Here is a 17,459-nt window from a genome sequence, read left to right on the forward strand (position 1 = left end):
TTGAGAAATTAATCCCTGCATTGTGGAGGCAAATAAACAAACGAAGACAGTACAGGGACCTGTGTGTGTGTGTGTGTGTGTGTAGCAAAGAGCTATGGGAGCCAGAGCTATTCTAGGTGAAAGTGTGTGTATGTGCCGAGAGCTGAGGGAGCTAGGAGAGAGAGAGAGAGAGAGAGAGAGAGAGAGAGAGAGAGAGAGAGAGAGAGAGAGAGAGAGAGAGAGAGAGAGAGGTGGGGGTGAAAAATGTGTAAGAGGAAGGAAATGAGGCAGAAAAGGTCTGAACAATCCTCTTGAGCCCTCCTGGGAGAAAAGATTTCAAACTCCTACCTTCTTCCTCTCTCCTTTTTTCTCCCTATCCCTTACCCACTCCTCTCTCCCATCTGTTCTCTCTCATACGTTCTCCTGCGCTCAACTTATTCAACTGATTACTGGCTTTGTCTCTCCTTCAATCATCCTGTCTCTCCTCCTCAAGGGATGGAAAGCTATTAGTTCCAAATACTTTATTCTCCATTCCTCTCTATCACCGTATGCTCTTTGCTGTCGCTCCATCCCTTTATATCCCTCTCTCCTTCCCACTGCCCTCCAAGCCCCTCTGTCTGTGCTGTGAGAGAGCTGGGGCTTGCTGGACAGTTCAGAAATCCCAGTTTTTGGTGAGCTCAGATTAAACTCTGGCTGACCGCCAGCTGTAGCTGTTTCTGACTGACAGACTGACTTTTACAGACGTTTTGGATATCCTCAGTACTAATGTTCTTTTCTAGTGTGACTGTTCAGTTTCTACTGTTGCAACATTCTTTGTTTGAGTCAGATCAGGTTCCTGTGGGGGGTGGGGGGGGCTGCGATCAAAACCCCTGTCTGAAAAGAAAGGAGAGGGGAGGAGTGGAGAATAGAAATATGTAAATCTGACATGGACCTCCGACTTCACTGCAGCAGAATGTGTCTGATTGATTTGACAGTAGTTCCAGTGGGCTTCAATGTTTCTGGGTGAGTTTCAGTGTGAGACAGAGGCTTTTGGAAATCCTACACTGCCTCCTGGTGGTGGATGTGAGTGTAGCATCTCTCAAAAAGCTGTTACTTAACACTACTAAGTTTATGGATAAATCGTTTTATAATAGTGAATATGATAATAGATAGGCATAGAAATAAAGAAAACATTTTATTATCAAAAATGAATAATACAATAGATTTGTGTCAATGAATACATCAATGAAAAGAGTAGCCAATTTGTAAGTATTTATATACTAAACTTTTTAAGTGGGATTGGAGTTTGATTCAGTAACTAATGAACCTTTCCCAGTGTTTGTGTTGTTCTTCCCTGTTCACTCATTACAAACGCCATCTTCGTCTTCTCTCCCTCTATCCCTCTCCCAGCGTTTCTCTCTAATCTACCTTTCTACCTCTACCTAGTTTCCTCCTCTTATCTCCCCCAGCTCCCCTCTCTCCCTCACGCCCTCCATTTCAGCCCCAGGGTCTGGGCGATGAAGCAGTAGATGTCCGTGTCCTCCAGAATGGCCTTGGCGGTGGGCTTGCCCGCCCCGTGCCCGCTGCGTGTGTCCACCCGGACCAGGAGGGGCTGCCGCTGGCCGGGGCTGCCGCCCACGCCTTGCTGCAGGGCTGCGCAGTACTTGAGGGTGTGCAGGGGCACCACCCGGTCATCATGGTCGGCTGTCAGCAGCAGGATGGCAGGGTAGGGGGGGCCGGAGTAGGAAGCCGGGGGCAAGTTGTGGAGGGGGGAGTATCTGGAGGGAGGGAGGGACAATTTGTTAGTTGTACTTGGGAAAGGGTGTGTGGTGTGTATGTACATGGGTGTGTGTGTGTGTGCACGTGGGTGTGTGGGTCACAGACATACTTGATGAGCCATTGGAACTGCTCCGGTTTGTCTGCAGAGCCGTAGTCAGTGGTCCAGGCGTGTCCGATGGTGAACTTGTGGAACTTGAGCATGTCCATCACTCCCACCTCAGCAACCGCACAGCCAAACAGGCCTGGACGCTGGTTCACACACGCAGCTTAGAGAGAGAGAAGGAAGAAGGGGGGGGGGGGGGGGGAGAGAAGGAGGGAGGAAGAGGGAGAAATCATTAAAACAAACTTTAATAGAAAAGATACTGTATAAATAACCAACATATAACTAATTCATTTGGGCCATACACACAAACACACACACACACTTATATAAATGACTAATGCTGCCTGCACACACACATAAACGATTAATTCAAGATGCACACACACACACACACACATTTAAAACATGATTGCCTTTACTCTATTTGCAATCGCTCCCAAATAGCCCCAAACACTGTAAAGAAGTACACTCTAGATAGAGCAGTACAATGGCATATGGCTGGCAGTCTTTCCAAATGACGTGGCTAACTACTGTTTAATGTGCTGTTTAATCCCTGAATTAATTGAAGCTAAGTAGCTGGATGGATTTGACATTAACCATTACACTGACGATAGAATCAATCTGATAGAATCAAAAGGAGATAATGCTGTTCTGATGGCAGGAGCTGGGGGTCCATTTAGAAGAATCATGTTCAAATGTATGGGCCTGATTACCTTAGTGATAATTGGATTAACGTCCTCCATATAACACACACACACACACACATGTCCGTACCAACAAGTAGTCCTCCGTTGGAGGCCCCGTTGATGGCGATGAGGCTGGACGTGGTGTACTTCTCCTGGATCAGATACTCAGCAGCACACTGGAAGTCATCAAAGCATGTCTGCTTGTTCCCCAGAGTACCAGCTACAGTAATTACACACACACACACACACACACACAGATACACACACACATACACACAGAGATCAGGATAATCGTTTTAGTGAAAGCCTATGTGTGTATGTGTGTGTGTGTGTGTATGTGTGTACTGGAGGTGTGTGTGCACCTTTGTGCCAGTCCAGGCCGTATTCCCCTCCTCCTCTGATGTTGGCCACAGCCAGGACTCCTCCCAGGTGTCTCACATACAGCAGGTAGGCAACACTGGGGAGAGAGACAAAGACAGAGAGAGCAAGAGAGAGGGGAGTGACAGAAAAAGAGGAAAATAATTGTGATCACACATCAACCAGCATGCTTAAACACAAATGAGCAAAGACAGACACACAAATCAATGCGCACACACACACAGAGATAGATGTACTGTAGGGATGTTCCTCACTTGTAGTGTGGTTGGACAGAGTTCTCAAAGCCTCCGTATCCATACAGGAAGACAGGATGTGTCCCGTCCTTCTTCAAGCCCCTGGCGTGAACCAGGAACATTGGGATCTTGGTTCCATCCTTGCTGGGATAAAATACCTGACACAGCAGAGAATGATTTCTCAAGTCTGGAGGTCTGACATAGAGAGCTCAAAGCCAAGTCGGCTCATTCCAACCCTAAACTCTGGTTCTAGCCCCTGAACCCTGACCCTTGACCTCAAACCTGGTGGGTCTCATAGTCCTCCTGTCGGACTCCCTTCACCTCCACCTGTCTGAAGACAGAGGGCTCTGGGTTCTCCTGGCTGAGGTCACAGTGGTAGATGATACCTGGAGAGAGAAGACAGCAACGTCAGTGTGTGTGTGTGTGTGTGTGTGTGTGTGTGTGTGTGTGTGTGTGTGTGTGTGTATGTGTGTGTGTGTGTGTGTCTAACCTGGGGTAGTGAAGGAGGTGAACTTGTAGAAGAAGTCAGAGTGTTTCTTCTTGCAGCTGAGACCGGCTACAGTGCCCACGTCGAGAGGCAGATCTCGAACCCACCGGCCGCCCGACAGCTCATACAGCTGCAGGATGTCCTTCACGTCATGCACGTAGTTCACCAGCAGATGGCGTTGGTTCACACACGCCACAAAGCCTGGTGTGTTCAGGGAGACATATGGATGTTTGGGAAACATTCCCAAATGGCCTCTAGGTGGCAGCCTGTTCCTGACATGCACTGGTTGGTAAATACCTTCTTTCGTAGATGGCCTATTGATAATTGTATACACTTTCTGGGAAATAGGCTCTGAAGGAATTTAGTAAAGTGAGCAAATTCAAAAAAAGAACAGTCTGAATTTAGTCTAACAATCTCAATCGGTATATTGACTGACAAAAGACAACCAGCAGAATACAGTTAAAGGATTCTGTTTTCTACCCCAATTTGGAGAGTGTGCAGTGTGAAACTAACATTGTATGTGCAAAGTGAAATGACAATCGTTCAGCCATTGTGATTTCCTGTGTGGCTCACTGAATACTACACTACACAACAGTCAGTTCAGTTTAGTTCCGAGTTTGGAAACAACTGAACCACACACACGTCTGAACTGTACGCACATAACTGCATTTCCGCTTTTTGTATGTGCACATCCCTGATTTGTCCCATGTGTGTGTGTGTTTGAGTGTTACCATTGCCAAGAAACTTTGAAAGTTTCTAAGGAGAGGACACTTCCTCACGTAATTGCTCAAAGCTGAAGTTTCGCTTTTTGATTAGATATGTCAGTTCTCTGACGAAAGCAGGCTTTACCAAGAAAGAAGGTTCCCCCTTGAAGTGTGCTACGATGTGGTCTGCTCCCTAAATCAGCATCAGCCCTACAAAAAGTGACCCTCGTTTGGTAACTGTGCATTTTGGACTAGCCCCTGACCACAAATTGAAAAGCCCAAACACAGCACCAGGGAATTCCTCTCTGGGTTCCCTTGCTCGAAGACAGATGTTCTAATCTGCGTCCAGTTACGCACTCATACATCACAACAAACTATCATCCTTTCCCGTCGATTGACTGTGCAGAAAACCTTTACCTCGCAAAACCACATCTCAGCCCAAACAGTGTGAGAGTGCGTCAAGACAGATGAGGGCTTTGTGGTGTGCAAAGCCCCTCCAGCGTGACCGCATTGCATTCCTACCCAGGACGTCCTTGTCGTGCTGGGGCAGCAGCGCGGCCCACAGGCTCCTGTCTGGCTTCTCCACGTCCACGTTGATGACACGGTACCGAGGGGCGTCCAGGTTGGTCCTGAACGTGAACACGCTGCCCTCGTTGGTGATGTAGGAGTACTGTGCCTCAAAGGTGGACACCAGCTTCACCCAGGGCAGCAGGCCTGGGAAACAGGGGAAGAGAGGTGAGTAGGAGATTGAAACGTGCACAGGACAGAAAGCTACCATGGATGAATGTGATGCAGGCTGAGATTTCTCGACAGGAATGTGTTCAGGAACACTCAATGCGGTGGAACCCTGGCTTGAGTTTCTGAAGTGATTCCAGGTAATACAAAAATCATTCTGGTGCTTTCTTTGTTCGAAATGTTGAGGGGAAGGGGGGCAGAGGAGGTGTCCACCTGTGATGCCATTGGTCAACTTCTGCAGGTTGCAGTACCACAGCTGGTTGACTGGCTCACAGCCCTCTGTGATGGACAGAACCACATACCTGCCATCATCTGACACCTAGAGAATGGGAGGGAGAGTGAAAAAAAGGGAGTAAGAAAACTAGAAAGTTGAAATATACTTGGAAATATTTGTGCTGCATGTGCACTTATTTTGAAATTAAATTAGAGGTGAGGCTTTGTCAGGAGAAATAGATGGATAGAGAGACAGACAGACAGATAATATTGTACTGTGCCAACTAAATCCCCCATGTCAGAACATCTCCACCCACCGTCACAGAGCTGTGCCACTTGGGGTGGTCAAGGAACTCTGCCACCAGGATGTCCTCTGATTGGCTGGTGCCAATCACATGGTAGTAGAGCTTCTGGTTGATGTTGGATGTGGTCTCTGTCCCTGTTGTTAAATGGAGAGAGATGATTGGCTGCAGGTTTTCTTGCGTGTGAAAGGAAATGGGTGGATGAGAAATGATCATTAAAACATTCTCACTTCCTCTTTCTTTCATGTTCTACTTTTTTTTTAATAACTCAGCCTTGTATGTTTGTGTGTGTGTGTGTGTGTGTGTGTGTGCATGTGTGCGTGTGTGCGTGTGTGTGTGTGTGTGTAGGTGTGCATATGTGTGTTTTGCACATTTGTATCCGTCAGTTTTGACCCTATCTGCATTAGGGCAGAAGCAGTTTGCGGTTTGTGTGAGTGTTCACAGCAGAGTGACTGAATGTGAATGTGTGTCTCAGACCATCAGCCTTGCCGTCCGGGCGGGGGTAACAGTTGTAGAAGACACCCCGTGCGTCGTGCGTCCAGGCCAGGCAGCTGAACTTGACACGCTCAAGGACATCCGGCAGCGTGACAAGGTCGCTGACCCGCAGGAAGCGCACCGTCACCCAGTCGGAGCCGCTGGTGCTCAGGCCGTAGGCAAAGTACTCACACTCCTCCGACAGACGGCCCACTGGGAGGGGGGGACAGAAAGCTAGAGTAAGACCCATGACAGGCCACCTACTGACAAACCTCTAGTGTGTGTGGATGTGATTGTGTGTGTGGGGCAGGGAGAGGGGGGGGGGGGGGTGAGTGTGACTCACTCTTGAGAGCCACGGTTCCGTCCTCTGACAGGGTGTTGGGGTCAAAGAAGACAGAGGCAGGGCCGTCGAGGGAGTCTTGGACGTATAGCACATCCTGGTTCTGCAGGCCTTGGTTGTGGAAGTAGAAGTACCTGGGGGAACAAGCAGGGCAACATTATTCTACTTTACTCTGCTGTGCTCTGCTGTGCTCTCCTGTTGTCTGCGGTCCTAGTCTACTGTGCTCTGGTCTCTCCTGTACTTAGTTCCTACCTGTCTCCTCTCTTGTAGGGGCAGCTGTATTTGGGATAGTTGTAGAGCTCGGTGAGTCTCTGCTTAAACTGAGATCTGATGGTGCACTGCTCCAGGTAAGGCATAGTCAGCTTGTTTTGCTCCTCCACAAAGGCCTAATTACACAAACACACACACACACACCCACACACATATGTGTATTTAGGAAACGTTTGTGTTCTAGATCATAATGAATACCAAATGTATGTACAGTTTGATGCTGTGCTGTTGTTGATTTCCTGGATCACCTTGGTCTCCTCGCTGTCAGTGTCCTCCAGCCAGGCATAAGGATCAGGTACCTTGACCCCATGGTACACATCAACCTGATGGACAGAGGTAGGCTACACATGACAGCGGTACTACAAACACACACACATCGCTTCACGTGCTTTTTCATGACACACACTGCCTCAGAGTTCTACGAAAGACGATTTCTGTAGAAACATAAAAGCAGTTCTTTGGGTACATTAGCTGGAAACCAGAGTTCATGGTATCTTAGTTGAAAGCACAAGGGCTCATTCAGGCATGTCAGGCAGAACACAAATAATTGATTGCTACAGATAAGAAACACACTGTGCCCAGGTAAGGAACAGTATGAAGGGACAGGATGCAGTTTTCTACAGTCTCTTGTTCCGCCTAGCCCTGGCCTGGAGTGCACGTCCTGGTTCAGTGCCTGCCCCTTTAAGATAGAAGGGGCGAGAAAAGAGAGAGAGCCCAATGGCAATTTGACACCGACCTTACTCTCATCCCTTCTGGCTGCTGGGTATTTGAATTCCATATCAGTGTCTTCAGACGTATCGATTTGCCTCCCAAGCTGTGAGTCCGTCTGTCTGTCTGTATCTTTTTGATGTGGGTTCTTCCGTCTGTCGGTCCCAGCAAACTGTGTGAGTCAGTGCCTGAGAGTCAGAAGTGAAAGTGAAATCATGTTACTCTCTCACCCACTCACACTCTCCTAACACAGCCAGCGTTTGTCCTGCTCCTGGCAGGAAGTGACGTCATCCATCCAGTTTGGCAGGTACTGTGGGAGGGACAGGAAGCGAGTGTGTGTGAATCTGTGTGTGCATGTGTGGGGTCCTGGCAGATGTTTTTTTTGTAGTTTTTATTAATAATTAGTTTACAGTCATACAACAGCAGTAAAGTGTGTATCAAATAAAGGGAATGTGTTTAAAGTTTTGCCAGAATGCATACCTGGGAATTATTTGACATGTGTGTGTGTGTATGTGTGTGTCTGTGTTTGTCATCCACTGCATTGCAATTTTAATGTGGCAACACAGCTGCTAGTCCATGCACTTGTCGCCCAAGTTGGACTACTGCAACTCGCTTCTTACCGGTCTCCCAGCATGCATCATTGACCTATGCACTTTTTGTAAAGCTCTCTCTGTCATGTGAATCCAGGGGCGGAGCTAGACTCTCAGTACAGTGGGGGCGGAGCTTCATCACGGGGCCCTCTGCTACCAAGTCATTTGAAAATTAAAAAGAAAAATGTAAAATATCTGATGAATGCATATGTTATAAAGTGTCACTTGTTGAGCCAAGTAAGCCTATATGTCAAATAAAACACAATCTCGTTCTTTTCTTTTAAATGCGCCCGATATACAATAATCAGCTTTCAGCTAATAATCTGCAATGTGTCACTTAGCAAGGGCCCCTGTTCTCGTCAAGTGCCGCAAGATCGGCGGCGTTTGAGGGGCCCCTAAGTAGCACGGGGCCCTGGGGCTACCGCACCCATGCTATCTCCGCTTCTGGTTTCATCATGTCCCCACTTCGACCGGTTTTCGTGCAGTGTAATTTTCCAGAAAACGCAATCCTGTACAGTACATATGTGGGCATGTAGTTGTCCAAGAAGGATATGAATGAGTGTACTCCTGTCCTAACAGCTTCTCACTCCCTCATGTTAGCTCCTTTATGGCCTCAAGCAGCAAACTGTGGATCCACACCAGGCACCTGGGATTTGCTTTCCTCCCACCTTTGTCCTCCTGTCCTCCCTCCTGCCCATCCTGTCCTCCTGTCCTCCCTCCTGCCCATCCTGTCCTCCTGTCCTCCCTCCTGCCCATCCTGTCTTCCCCCAGCCCCCCCTGCCCCCCTCTTGTCCTCCTGTCCTCCCTCCTGCCCATCCTGTCCTCCTGTCCTCCCTCCTGCCCATCCTGTCTTCCCCCAGCCCCCCCTGCCCCCCTCTTGTCCTCCTGTCCTCCCTCCTGCCCATCCTGTCTTCCCCCAGCCCCCCTGCCCCCCTCTTGTCCTTACTCCTACCCTCCTCCTGTCTCCCGTCCTGACTCATTCCCCTCTGCCCTCCCCCCCTCCTATCCTCTCCCTGCCCTCCTCTGCCCTCACCCTGCCCCCTCCGTCCCTTCCCCTGCAATTTTATGCGCAAAGACAACACACAGCTTGCAGCTAATGTCAGCGCATACAATGTCAACACACATACCTAACGAAAATTTTGTTGAATTATTCAACATGACCATAACCTTAACCATAATCCTAGCCAGTTTTACGCTCACATCAATTGCCATTCTGTGACCAGAGAAACGCAGATACATGATGATACATATCCTTTCCCATAATCCCCCCCCCCTCTCTTCTCCTCCCCCCCACCCCTCCCCCCCCTTCTGGGAACAGGAAATTATGTCAAGTGTCGGCTTGTCAATAATTATTTTGCAAGTCCATTGACTGGAAAAAATTACCTAACTGAGACAGTTACCATGACTCTGCACTCACCTCCATCACAAAAAGACAATTTAGTTACAATTACAAGGAGACCAATAACAGCAGAACAGTGACACATCTGCTGCCTAGACAGGTAAAGGGAAACTCGGTGTCCTCATCACGTTCAGGGATCATTGGGCTCAGAGAACAACAACAGAAAACAATACATGGGCTTCAGTGAACTGAATCAGTCAGGGCTTTTACGGTGGCAATAGTGCCATCCTAGAACCTTTATCAGTTCACACTCAGCAACACCAGAAACATTCTGAGTTCATCACAACCTGCAGCTTCCTTTTGATTCTCCACAAGCCCTGAGAATGTGTGTGTATTTGTGTGAGTGTGTTTGTGTGCCAGAGGGACAGGCAGGTACAGCTACAGCAGTACGCAGGTCACCTTAATGCTGTTGGAGGAAGAGAAAAAGACACAATGAAACTGAAATGTCACTAAACTGTTATTCTAACATGCTGCACCATAGAAATAATTGTTATACAAACAGTAGTCTTTGTAGTTGCTAAAGTCTATGAAATTCAACTTTTTCTTTTACACATTTCTTGAATACAGATTGTTTTTGTGTCCAGGAAATGGTTGAAGTTAATGTGGTTCATAATATAGAAATGCTTGTGGAATGGTTGAGAAGATAGTAATAGTGGGGTTTGTAGATACTGTAAGGGGCTTAGTGTCAACTGAGGTGTGTTGTGATAGATAGTGAAGGAGAGAGAGAGACAGAGAGAGAGAGCGACAGAGACAGAGACAGAGAAAATGACAAAAACAGAGTTTCAGACTTTTAATCTGTCTAATCCACAAAGCTGTGAAAACGACTGGGAAAAGGAGGGGAGGGGAGTGAGGGGAGGGGGCTAATTTCAGCCTAATTTATCTGCAGAAGATTAACACAGTCGACAATGGTGGGGAGGGATGCTGTTACTGGAAGACTCAAGACATCTGGACTCCCTGTTAAATCTTCCTCTTCCCCTCGTCCTCGTTAACCCTCGTCCAATAATGAAATAGGGGATCTTAAAGTAGTCTCAAATGATCTATGAAGTCATGTATCATTGTGTTACATTGACAGAGGTTGCGCAACCCTCGTGCCAGATACATATACTGTAATTACACTATTCAAAGCAGTACAATTAGGCTACTTCTACAGAAACCATATTCACATATCATATTCAGGGGGTAGTGTGACAGTAGCTAGTTTTGGCAGGATGTGTATCATTCACAAACAAATACCACCAAGCTCGTTTGCGTGGTTAAAGAGTCTCTCAGCTTTAATACGCCGACAAGGAAATGATGGAGATTGTTACACAGAGGGAGGTGGTGCTTATCCAGGAAAGGGAGATGAATGGATAATTAGTCTGAGGATTATTTTTGGAACAGATCCATTGTTTTCCTACATTGTACTTTTTTATTTTCTTCAGGATATGAGAGTTCATACTGGTAAGAAAGGCCAACTCGCAGAGTGACCAACAGCCTGGCTAGCTACAGCGTCTCAACGCCTGAGACGCTGCCGCCTGCCAGTCACATGACCATCCAGGCACTGGATGATATCTGCAAGGAGGTAAGTGGAGCAGCCAAGACAGATGGAGGGTTATGAAACCAGCGTGGCCCTGCCAAGAAACACTAGGGAAACTGCCTCGCCTGTTGATTTTCCAACAGGCCATGGGCACAAGTAGCCTGCCAATCCACGACAGATTACCCATCAATCAGATTATAATACAGACATTCACCATTCAGAGAGAGGGAGGAGAGAAAGGGGGGGAGGAGTGGAGGGAGGGAGGGCGGGAGGCGTGACTGGACATTCACAGCCAAAATGAGGGAGAGGATGTTCAGACTAGTTATGGAGCACTGACACACTTAGAGGCAGACAAAAATACACACCTGTCCACATGCCGAGAAAGAGAGATCTGGATCAAGATAGAGGTAGATTAGAGGACTGTGAGTCATTGGTGATCAAGGTAAACTCACGATACACCTTTAGACACATGGACACATTTCACACTGTGTCCAAACCTGCATTCATACACACACACACACACACACAAACAAAAATACATACATATATAAACATTTTCCAAGTGGTCATCCTTGCAGCCACCCTTCTCCCCATATCTAATAGACGGGAATGAATGCCAGAGACTTTTTCTTATTTTGACCTTGACCTTTACCCCCAAGCTTACTAGTAGTTCATGTTTAGCTCAGAAAGGCAGGCTTCTGATCTGAAGCTAAATCCATTAAGTTCTTCAAAGCCATAATGTTCTTCTCTAAGGTTCTCATTTACAGACGGGACAGGACAGGTTTTCTGTTTAGAGTTCATGTATACATCAGATCAATTCTACACAGTCCAAGCAGATTGGCAGATATCTTTATATTTGTAGATTTATTTGAACATTTATATATGTATATCCCCATTGTTATAATGAAAAGAACTGTCATATAATGGGCATCAATTAGGTTTACATAACTTTGACTCAAATCAAAACTTCTAAACAGACCAAAACAACTGTTGAGCAAGGAGTTTTTAACCAGTATAATGCCTTATCTTGTCTTCTCTCAGTGGTTTTTACAAAACCAGAAACAAAGCAGGTCTAAATCTTATTAAAAGTTATATTCAGCAAAATTGATAATAATCAACTCAGTCGCTTATCTTAATCTTTTCAATCTTTTTTTGTTGTTGTTGTAAAGCAAAAATCTCAAATTAAAGTAGCCCAATTAAGTCTGTTGATGAGGCATAATCCTTAGCTGTTAGGAGGGAGAAGGGCCATGCTCGGTGGCTTTCTGCCAGATATCGAGTATCGTTTAGTTAGCAGCATCACTGCTAGCGGCACATGCATGGCCTGGAGGGACAGTTAAAGACCAGCAGGATTAGAACAATTAGGGGGTTGATTGTTGTCCTAAAGAAGAAGCAGATTAAACAAGGAGAATTAGGTCAGAGTGAGCAGTAGGACGGAGGGGAGGAGAACAAGGAGGGGAAGATTGGGGTCAAAAAAGACACCGAACACGGGAACAAGGACAACAGGCAATAGATGTAAGACAGGAGAATGGAGAGGGAGAAAGAGGGAGGCAGGAAGGCAGAGTAGGACAGCAGTCACTCCTTCACCTGCTTTCCACTCCTCTACTCTCCTGTCTTCTCTCCATCTGTCTGGGGTTTTCCCTCTGTCTAGACACCCCTGAGTCAGCTCTGGCTGTTCCTCTTGTTTTCCTGTCCTCCTTCTCCCCCCATCCCCCCACCCCTCCCTCCCTCCCTGCCTCCTCAGTTACTCGTCCCCCTCTCTCCACGGGCAGGTCCAGATCCAGCCTAATTAGCAGACACTTTTATTGATCCGGTGGATTTGGGTTCAAATCCGCTGTTCCCCTGTCTGACAGAGGGATCTGGGGGTCTCAAGTCTATCTGAGGGTCGCCTTTACAGACAAGCCCACCTGTTGACACCCCCCCTACCCCCCCCCCCCCCCTCCGGCAGACAGGCCTGTACAGCCCCCTCCCTCCCCCATTACATCCCCTCTGGAAGTGACTCGGATAGGAGGAGACATGTGGGTGGCGCGTGTTCAAAACCTGGCAATGCATATATCAATGCATATTGATTTTTGTCTGGGTAGTTTTTTTGGAAGTGAACATGTTGATGATCTACATGCACACACACATGCACATGCACACACACACCACACACACTCTTTCTCATTCACTCACTTCCTTTCTGCCTGGCTTTGCTTTTCAGGGCTTAAAGTTTCCAATCTTTGCATATTAATCCAACCAGCTCCTACTTATTAACTGCAATCATCTTAATCTGATGGAGATACATAGCAACCCCAGTCTGGAATCCCCCGTAGGACCATACTGGTATAATTTATTAACGTTCAATTTGAAGTTAAGCGTAGCCAAACAGTCAGGCCACATAACAGCTTGGCACACACAGCTTGTGGTGCAGCTCATGGTGCAGAGAGATGAGTAGCCGCATTCTCACGAGCTCACGTCTCTTTCCTTCCTCTTTAATAGTGTGCAACACAGAGGTGTGAAACAGGCGGACCGCTACTTTTGTCTGCCTCCAGAGCAGCGCTGCCACCACAGCAGCTCTGCCTCCACAGCAGCTCTGCCTCCAGAGCAGCTCTGCCTCTACAGCAGCTCTGCACAGACAGCAGCTCTGCCTCCACAGCAGCTCTGCCTCCACAGCAGCTCTGCCACCAGCGCTGCTCTGCCTCCACAGCAGCTCTGCACAGACAGCAGCTCTGCCTCCACAGCAGCTCTGCCACCAGAGCAGCTCTGCCTCCACAGCAGCTCTGCCTCCACAGCAGCTCTGCCTCCACAGCAGCTCTGCACACACAAAAATGTTGTGAGAAAGTGTTGGATCTCATTTCTTTTCCTCTGAAGATAGCACTTGTGTGCCAACAGGTCCATAAATTGTTGTTGTTGTTGAGGACAGTCTTTATATTATGGGGCTGTAGGATTTGTATGTATGTAAGGTTTGTATATAGGTTTAGGTTATGTGTTTGTTTGTTTTTTGTTTTCGTTGATATCTGCATGCACATATTGACCATGGAACCCATACTGTAGCATGTAATCTCTAGAACAAAGTGATGCTGAAAGCCTTCATTTATGTAGCACGACATCAAAGATGAACGCATGGTTCTTACATTGGCATCAAGAGGATTACCACAAACATATTTGTCTGTTTGGACGAAAGGGGTTAATACTGACTACTTTACACTTACATCTTAATTTCTGATCTCCTTCTCACACGACGGTGGAAAATAAAAATGTACAGATTGTACAGATAAAAGCGTGTTATTCCAGATTTGGATGTCACTTGGACATCCACTTTGTTTTATGACTTTATCACACCTCCCCAACCTCACTTCCTCCTTATCCTCCTCCAGATGTTCCTTCACCCCCTCACCACATACTAAACCCCAATACATCAACCAGCCCCACCCCCATCCCAACAACATTCACTCTCATTGGCTAGAACAAACGACCCCTCCTTCTACGTAACACGGTTCTGAGAATTAGGAGAATAAGAAAAGGACAACGAGAAAGAAAGGAGGGGGGAGAAAACAATTCCTAGCACATGATCCCAATCTTGTGACAGATGTGGAGGAACTTATGACAGGCACCCAAGCTAGCTTAGTCTCCACTGTTGTTGTGTTTTGCTAAGCGCTAACCGGACAACACATCTCCTTGAGAGGCTTGTTTGCCTGTTTTGAAGGGTTTTTGTAGGATCTGCCAAGATTACGGGTCAAGATTAAATATATGTATTTGCTATTTGAATTCTACCTTAGAGATTATAGGAGTTGTGTGTCTTGTATATATCATTCTGCCTTGCTAAAATGGGACATCAACAAGACATTTCAGTGAGCACAAAGAGCCTCCCAACATCCATGGCTTCTCTCAGTGTCAAACCAGCGGGGGGAAGGTTATCTGTCTGAAAGATGAGTAACTCCTTGGTGGTGGTGGTGGAGGTGGGAGAGTGATAGATGGGGGGAGGCCCGGAAAACCATAGCTTCGTCCTGGAGTCTCACTCATCGACTACATGTATGACAGATGCTGCCATTTGAATGATACACCTTGGATTACTCTTTACAATCAACCCTCCACCCCCATCACACACGCACACACACTCACACACACACACACACACACACACTCACACACACACACACACACTCACACACACACACTCACACACACACAGAACAATAACTACTATCAAAAACAAAGACAGGCGAGGACAAGGAGCCAGGAAAAACAAGCCTGCAGTACTTCAGTAATGAAACCACCACATAATGCAATCATATATATTTAAGGTTTCTCCAAGGGGATAATCCCAGGGGTTAAAGGGATCTGAGGGTGCGCTAAATCCCGCGAGTGGCGGTAAACAAATGGAATGTCAACATCACCATGGCGACCACATTTACAGAAAGGGCTGCCTTGGCGTTGAAGTGTGTGTGTGCGTGGGGGGGGGGGGGGGGGGGGGGGGGCTGTTGCCGGGGAGTTCCGATGGTCATTCCCTGACGTCTGCATTGACAGAGGAGATGATGCACAAACAGAGAAATTAATCCTCTTTACGGCGGTAGTCTCCTGGATATCTGTTTATCTGTCTACTGTTCACTGTTTAGTGTTTAGTTTGACTGTTTACTACAGTCCTGTGTGGGGCTGAACAATGGAGGGGAAAGGAAATAAGTCAGGTAAAAATAAGAAAAGAAATAAAGAGAAAGAGAGAAGGATTCAAGTATGTGTATGAAAGACTGTTTGGGATCAACAAGTTCACATCTGCCATTCAGTTAGATTTACCACAGACACCCACCAAAAAATACTTACACACTCAAATCTACGGTTTATGTCACAACTGCACTCAACCACCACAAACACTCTGAAGTGGTCTCACTTTCAGTCTTAACAACAGAAAAAAGTCACACGAGTGCAGCACGTCTCCCTTCCCCCAGGCCATCACACAGCCGAGCAGGGATGGCAGGTCACAAGTGCGTGTCTAAGCAACCGCTGGTCCAACCATCACAAGATCATCCCTCCTCCACAGAGCATGAGCTCATGAACACCATGTTGTGTCTTCAATAACAAGAGCTGGATCCACCTAAAACTCCAGACGATGTGTACTGCCATAAACAGGTAGTCATGCTGTAATTACCTGTTGGGTATCCCCAGATTTGTTTTCTCCATGAGTCATTGTTTTGCTTTTGCTGCATGACTGGGTATTTTGACCCAGCAGGTTGGCTGAGCTTTAGGGTGGAACAAGCTGGCAGACAGAGAGACACAGGAGCGTAAGGGAAACTAGGAAAGTTGAAGCCTTCACTCAACAGACTGAGTGCCCGAGAGAGGGAAGTGGTGTTAATGGCTGGCTGGTGTGTGTGTGTGTGTGCTTTCTGACTGTTGTGTGTCTTGTAGGTGTGCATCCATGTGTGTGCCAATCATTTTGTGAAAGGAAGTTTGGGGAGGCAGGGATTAGGTGGGGGGTGGGGGGAATCTCAACTGACCCGTTGCTGAACTTGTTGTCCCCCCCCCCCCCCCCCACGGTGTCCTTCTGGAGAACCTGCGGTTGGGCTGTAGATGAGGTCTGGGGGTGTAGGCAATGAGCCCCCTAGTGTGGGGTGGAAGTTGGGGGGGAGATTGAAGTTTTGTAGGATTTAAAGGGTGGATAACAGCCTTAGTTTTTTTTGTTGTTGCTTTTTTTCTGCCGCGCATAGGGACAGATGCATTCTGTGGCTTTCGATATTTTCTTGTCTTACGATATTTCTTCTGAGTTAAATTGATTGAAAGTGTCCTACATAAAAATGATTAGGTTTTTTGGTATCGTGTCTTACACTCAACTAATGACTTAACAAGTGGAGTATCGCACCCTTTCGTTTCAGCAGGTGTAACAGAAGGTGCAGTCTGTGTGCTTTCACCTGGCAATGACTCAGCATTTCAGGCTTACCTGCTTCTGTCATTCATTCATTAATTTTAATTCTGTCAGACCTAGACAGGTTCAAACTATGTAACAACTTTGACCTCAGGTCGCAACTTATCCATTTTGTATCCTCCCTCCCTCCCTCCCCAAGCCCAGTTCCAGTTCCATCTTAGGTGTCCAGCTAAGCCCTCTCTCCCTGAAAAAGTGCAATTGGAGCGGGGCTGGGCTGGAACCAGGAGAGATCAGTCGGCCACCCTGCTGGCCTCGCCCTGCCTGATCCTGAGCCTTGAGCCTTTGCCCAGACAGTCTGCAAATTAGAGAAATTAGCCCATGCAGCCTCCGCCATGCAGTGAAAGAGGGAAGTGACCCCCCATGCCCCCCTCCCCTTTCCTCACCCACCCCTTACCCCTATCTCCTCCACACGCGACAGTGAAGCGACCAGTGCTCTTAGAATAGCAGTCGCACCATATGGCAGCCAATTTACTGTTTTACTAGTGTGCGCGTGAGGGGGTGGGAGTGGCACATATATAGAAACACCCTATCATATTTAAATGTACACACATTGAAATAGTAATGGCTCCTGAGCACAATGTGGTAAAACCTGTATTTATGTACACATTCTATACATACACATACATTTCAAAGACAAATAAATATATATATTTTTTTTTTATTGTATGGTAATATCCTTGACCCTTTAACT

The 17,459-nt window shown here is 47.1% G+C and overlaps 1 protein-coding gene and 1 long non-coding RNA gene across 2 annotated transcripts; one reads left to right on the forward strand and one right to left on the reverse strand.

The window, feature by feature from the left end:
• Positions 1 to 1,140: 1,140 nt before the first annotated feature.
• Positions 1,141 to 7,639, reverse strand: LOC124466892 (prolyl endopeptidase-like). Its single transcript, XM_047018837.1, has 15 exons — positions 7,399 to 7,639; positions 6,911 to 6,985; positions 6,645 to 6,778; positions 6,396 to 6,526; positions 6,056 to 6,265; positions 5,594 to 5,715; positions 5,277 to 5,382; positions 4,851 to 5,042; positions 3,628 to 3,825; positions 3,420 to 3,523; positions 3,159 to 3,295; positions 2,889 to 2,983; positions 2,615 to 2,746; positions 1,847 to 2,003; positions 1,141 to 1,736 (listed from the first exon to the last, which is right to left on the reverse strand). Exons 1-15 carry the CDS (start codon positions 7,438 to 7,440, stop codon positions 1,442 to 1,444), a joined length of 2,130 nt encoding a protein of 709 aa, XP_046874793.1. The 5' UTR covers positions 7,441 to 7,639; the 3' UTR covers positions 1,141 to 1,441.
• On the forward strand, positions 7,591 to 14,902 carry LOC124466895. The gene is made up of 3 exons (XR_006956014.1): positions 7,591 to 7,677; positions 10,781 to 10,920; positions 13,354 to 14,902. It is a non-coding gene; the product is annotated as an uncharacterized LOC124466895 (long non-coding RNA).
• Positions 14,903 to 17,459: the final 2,557 nt, after the last annotated feature.

Source organism: Hypomesus transpacificus, chromosome 4, assembly GCF_021917145.1.
Source record: "Hypomesus transpacificus isolate Combined female chromosome 4, fHypTra1, whole genome shotgun sequence".
Lineage (NCBI taxonomy): Eukaryota > Metazoa > Chordata > Actinopteri > Osmeriformes > Osmeridae > Hypomesus > Hypomesus transpacificus.

Bases quoted from the DNA above. Each gene is read 5' to 3' on its own strand.
- LOC124466892 (XM_047018837.1), bottom strand. From the start codon at position 7,440: ATGGAATTCAAATACCCAGCAGCCAGAAGGGATGAGAGTAAG. The intron at 6,986-7,398 runs GTCGGTGTCAAA...TCTGTCCATCAG, and splicing joins CCAGAAGGGATGAGAGTAAG to GTTGATGTGTACCATGGGGT. The intron at 5,383-5,593 runs GTGGGTGGAGAT...CCCATTCTCTAG, and splicing joins AGTGGCACAGCTCTGTGACG to GTGTCAGATGATGGCAGGTA.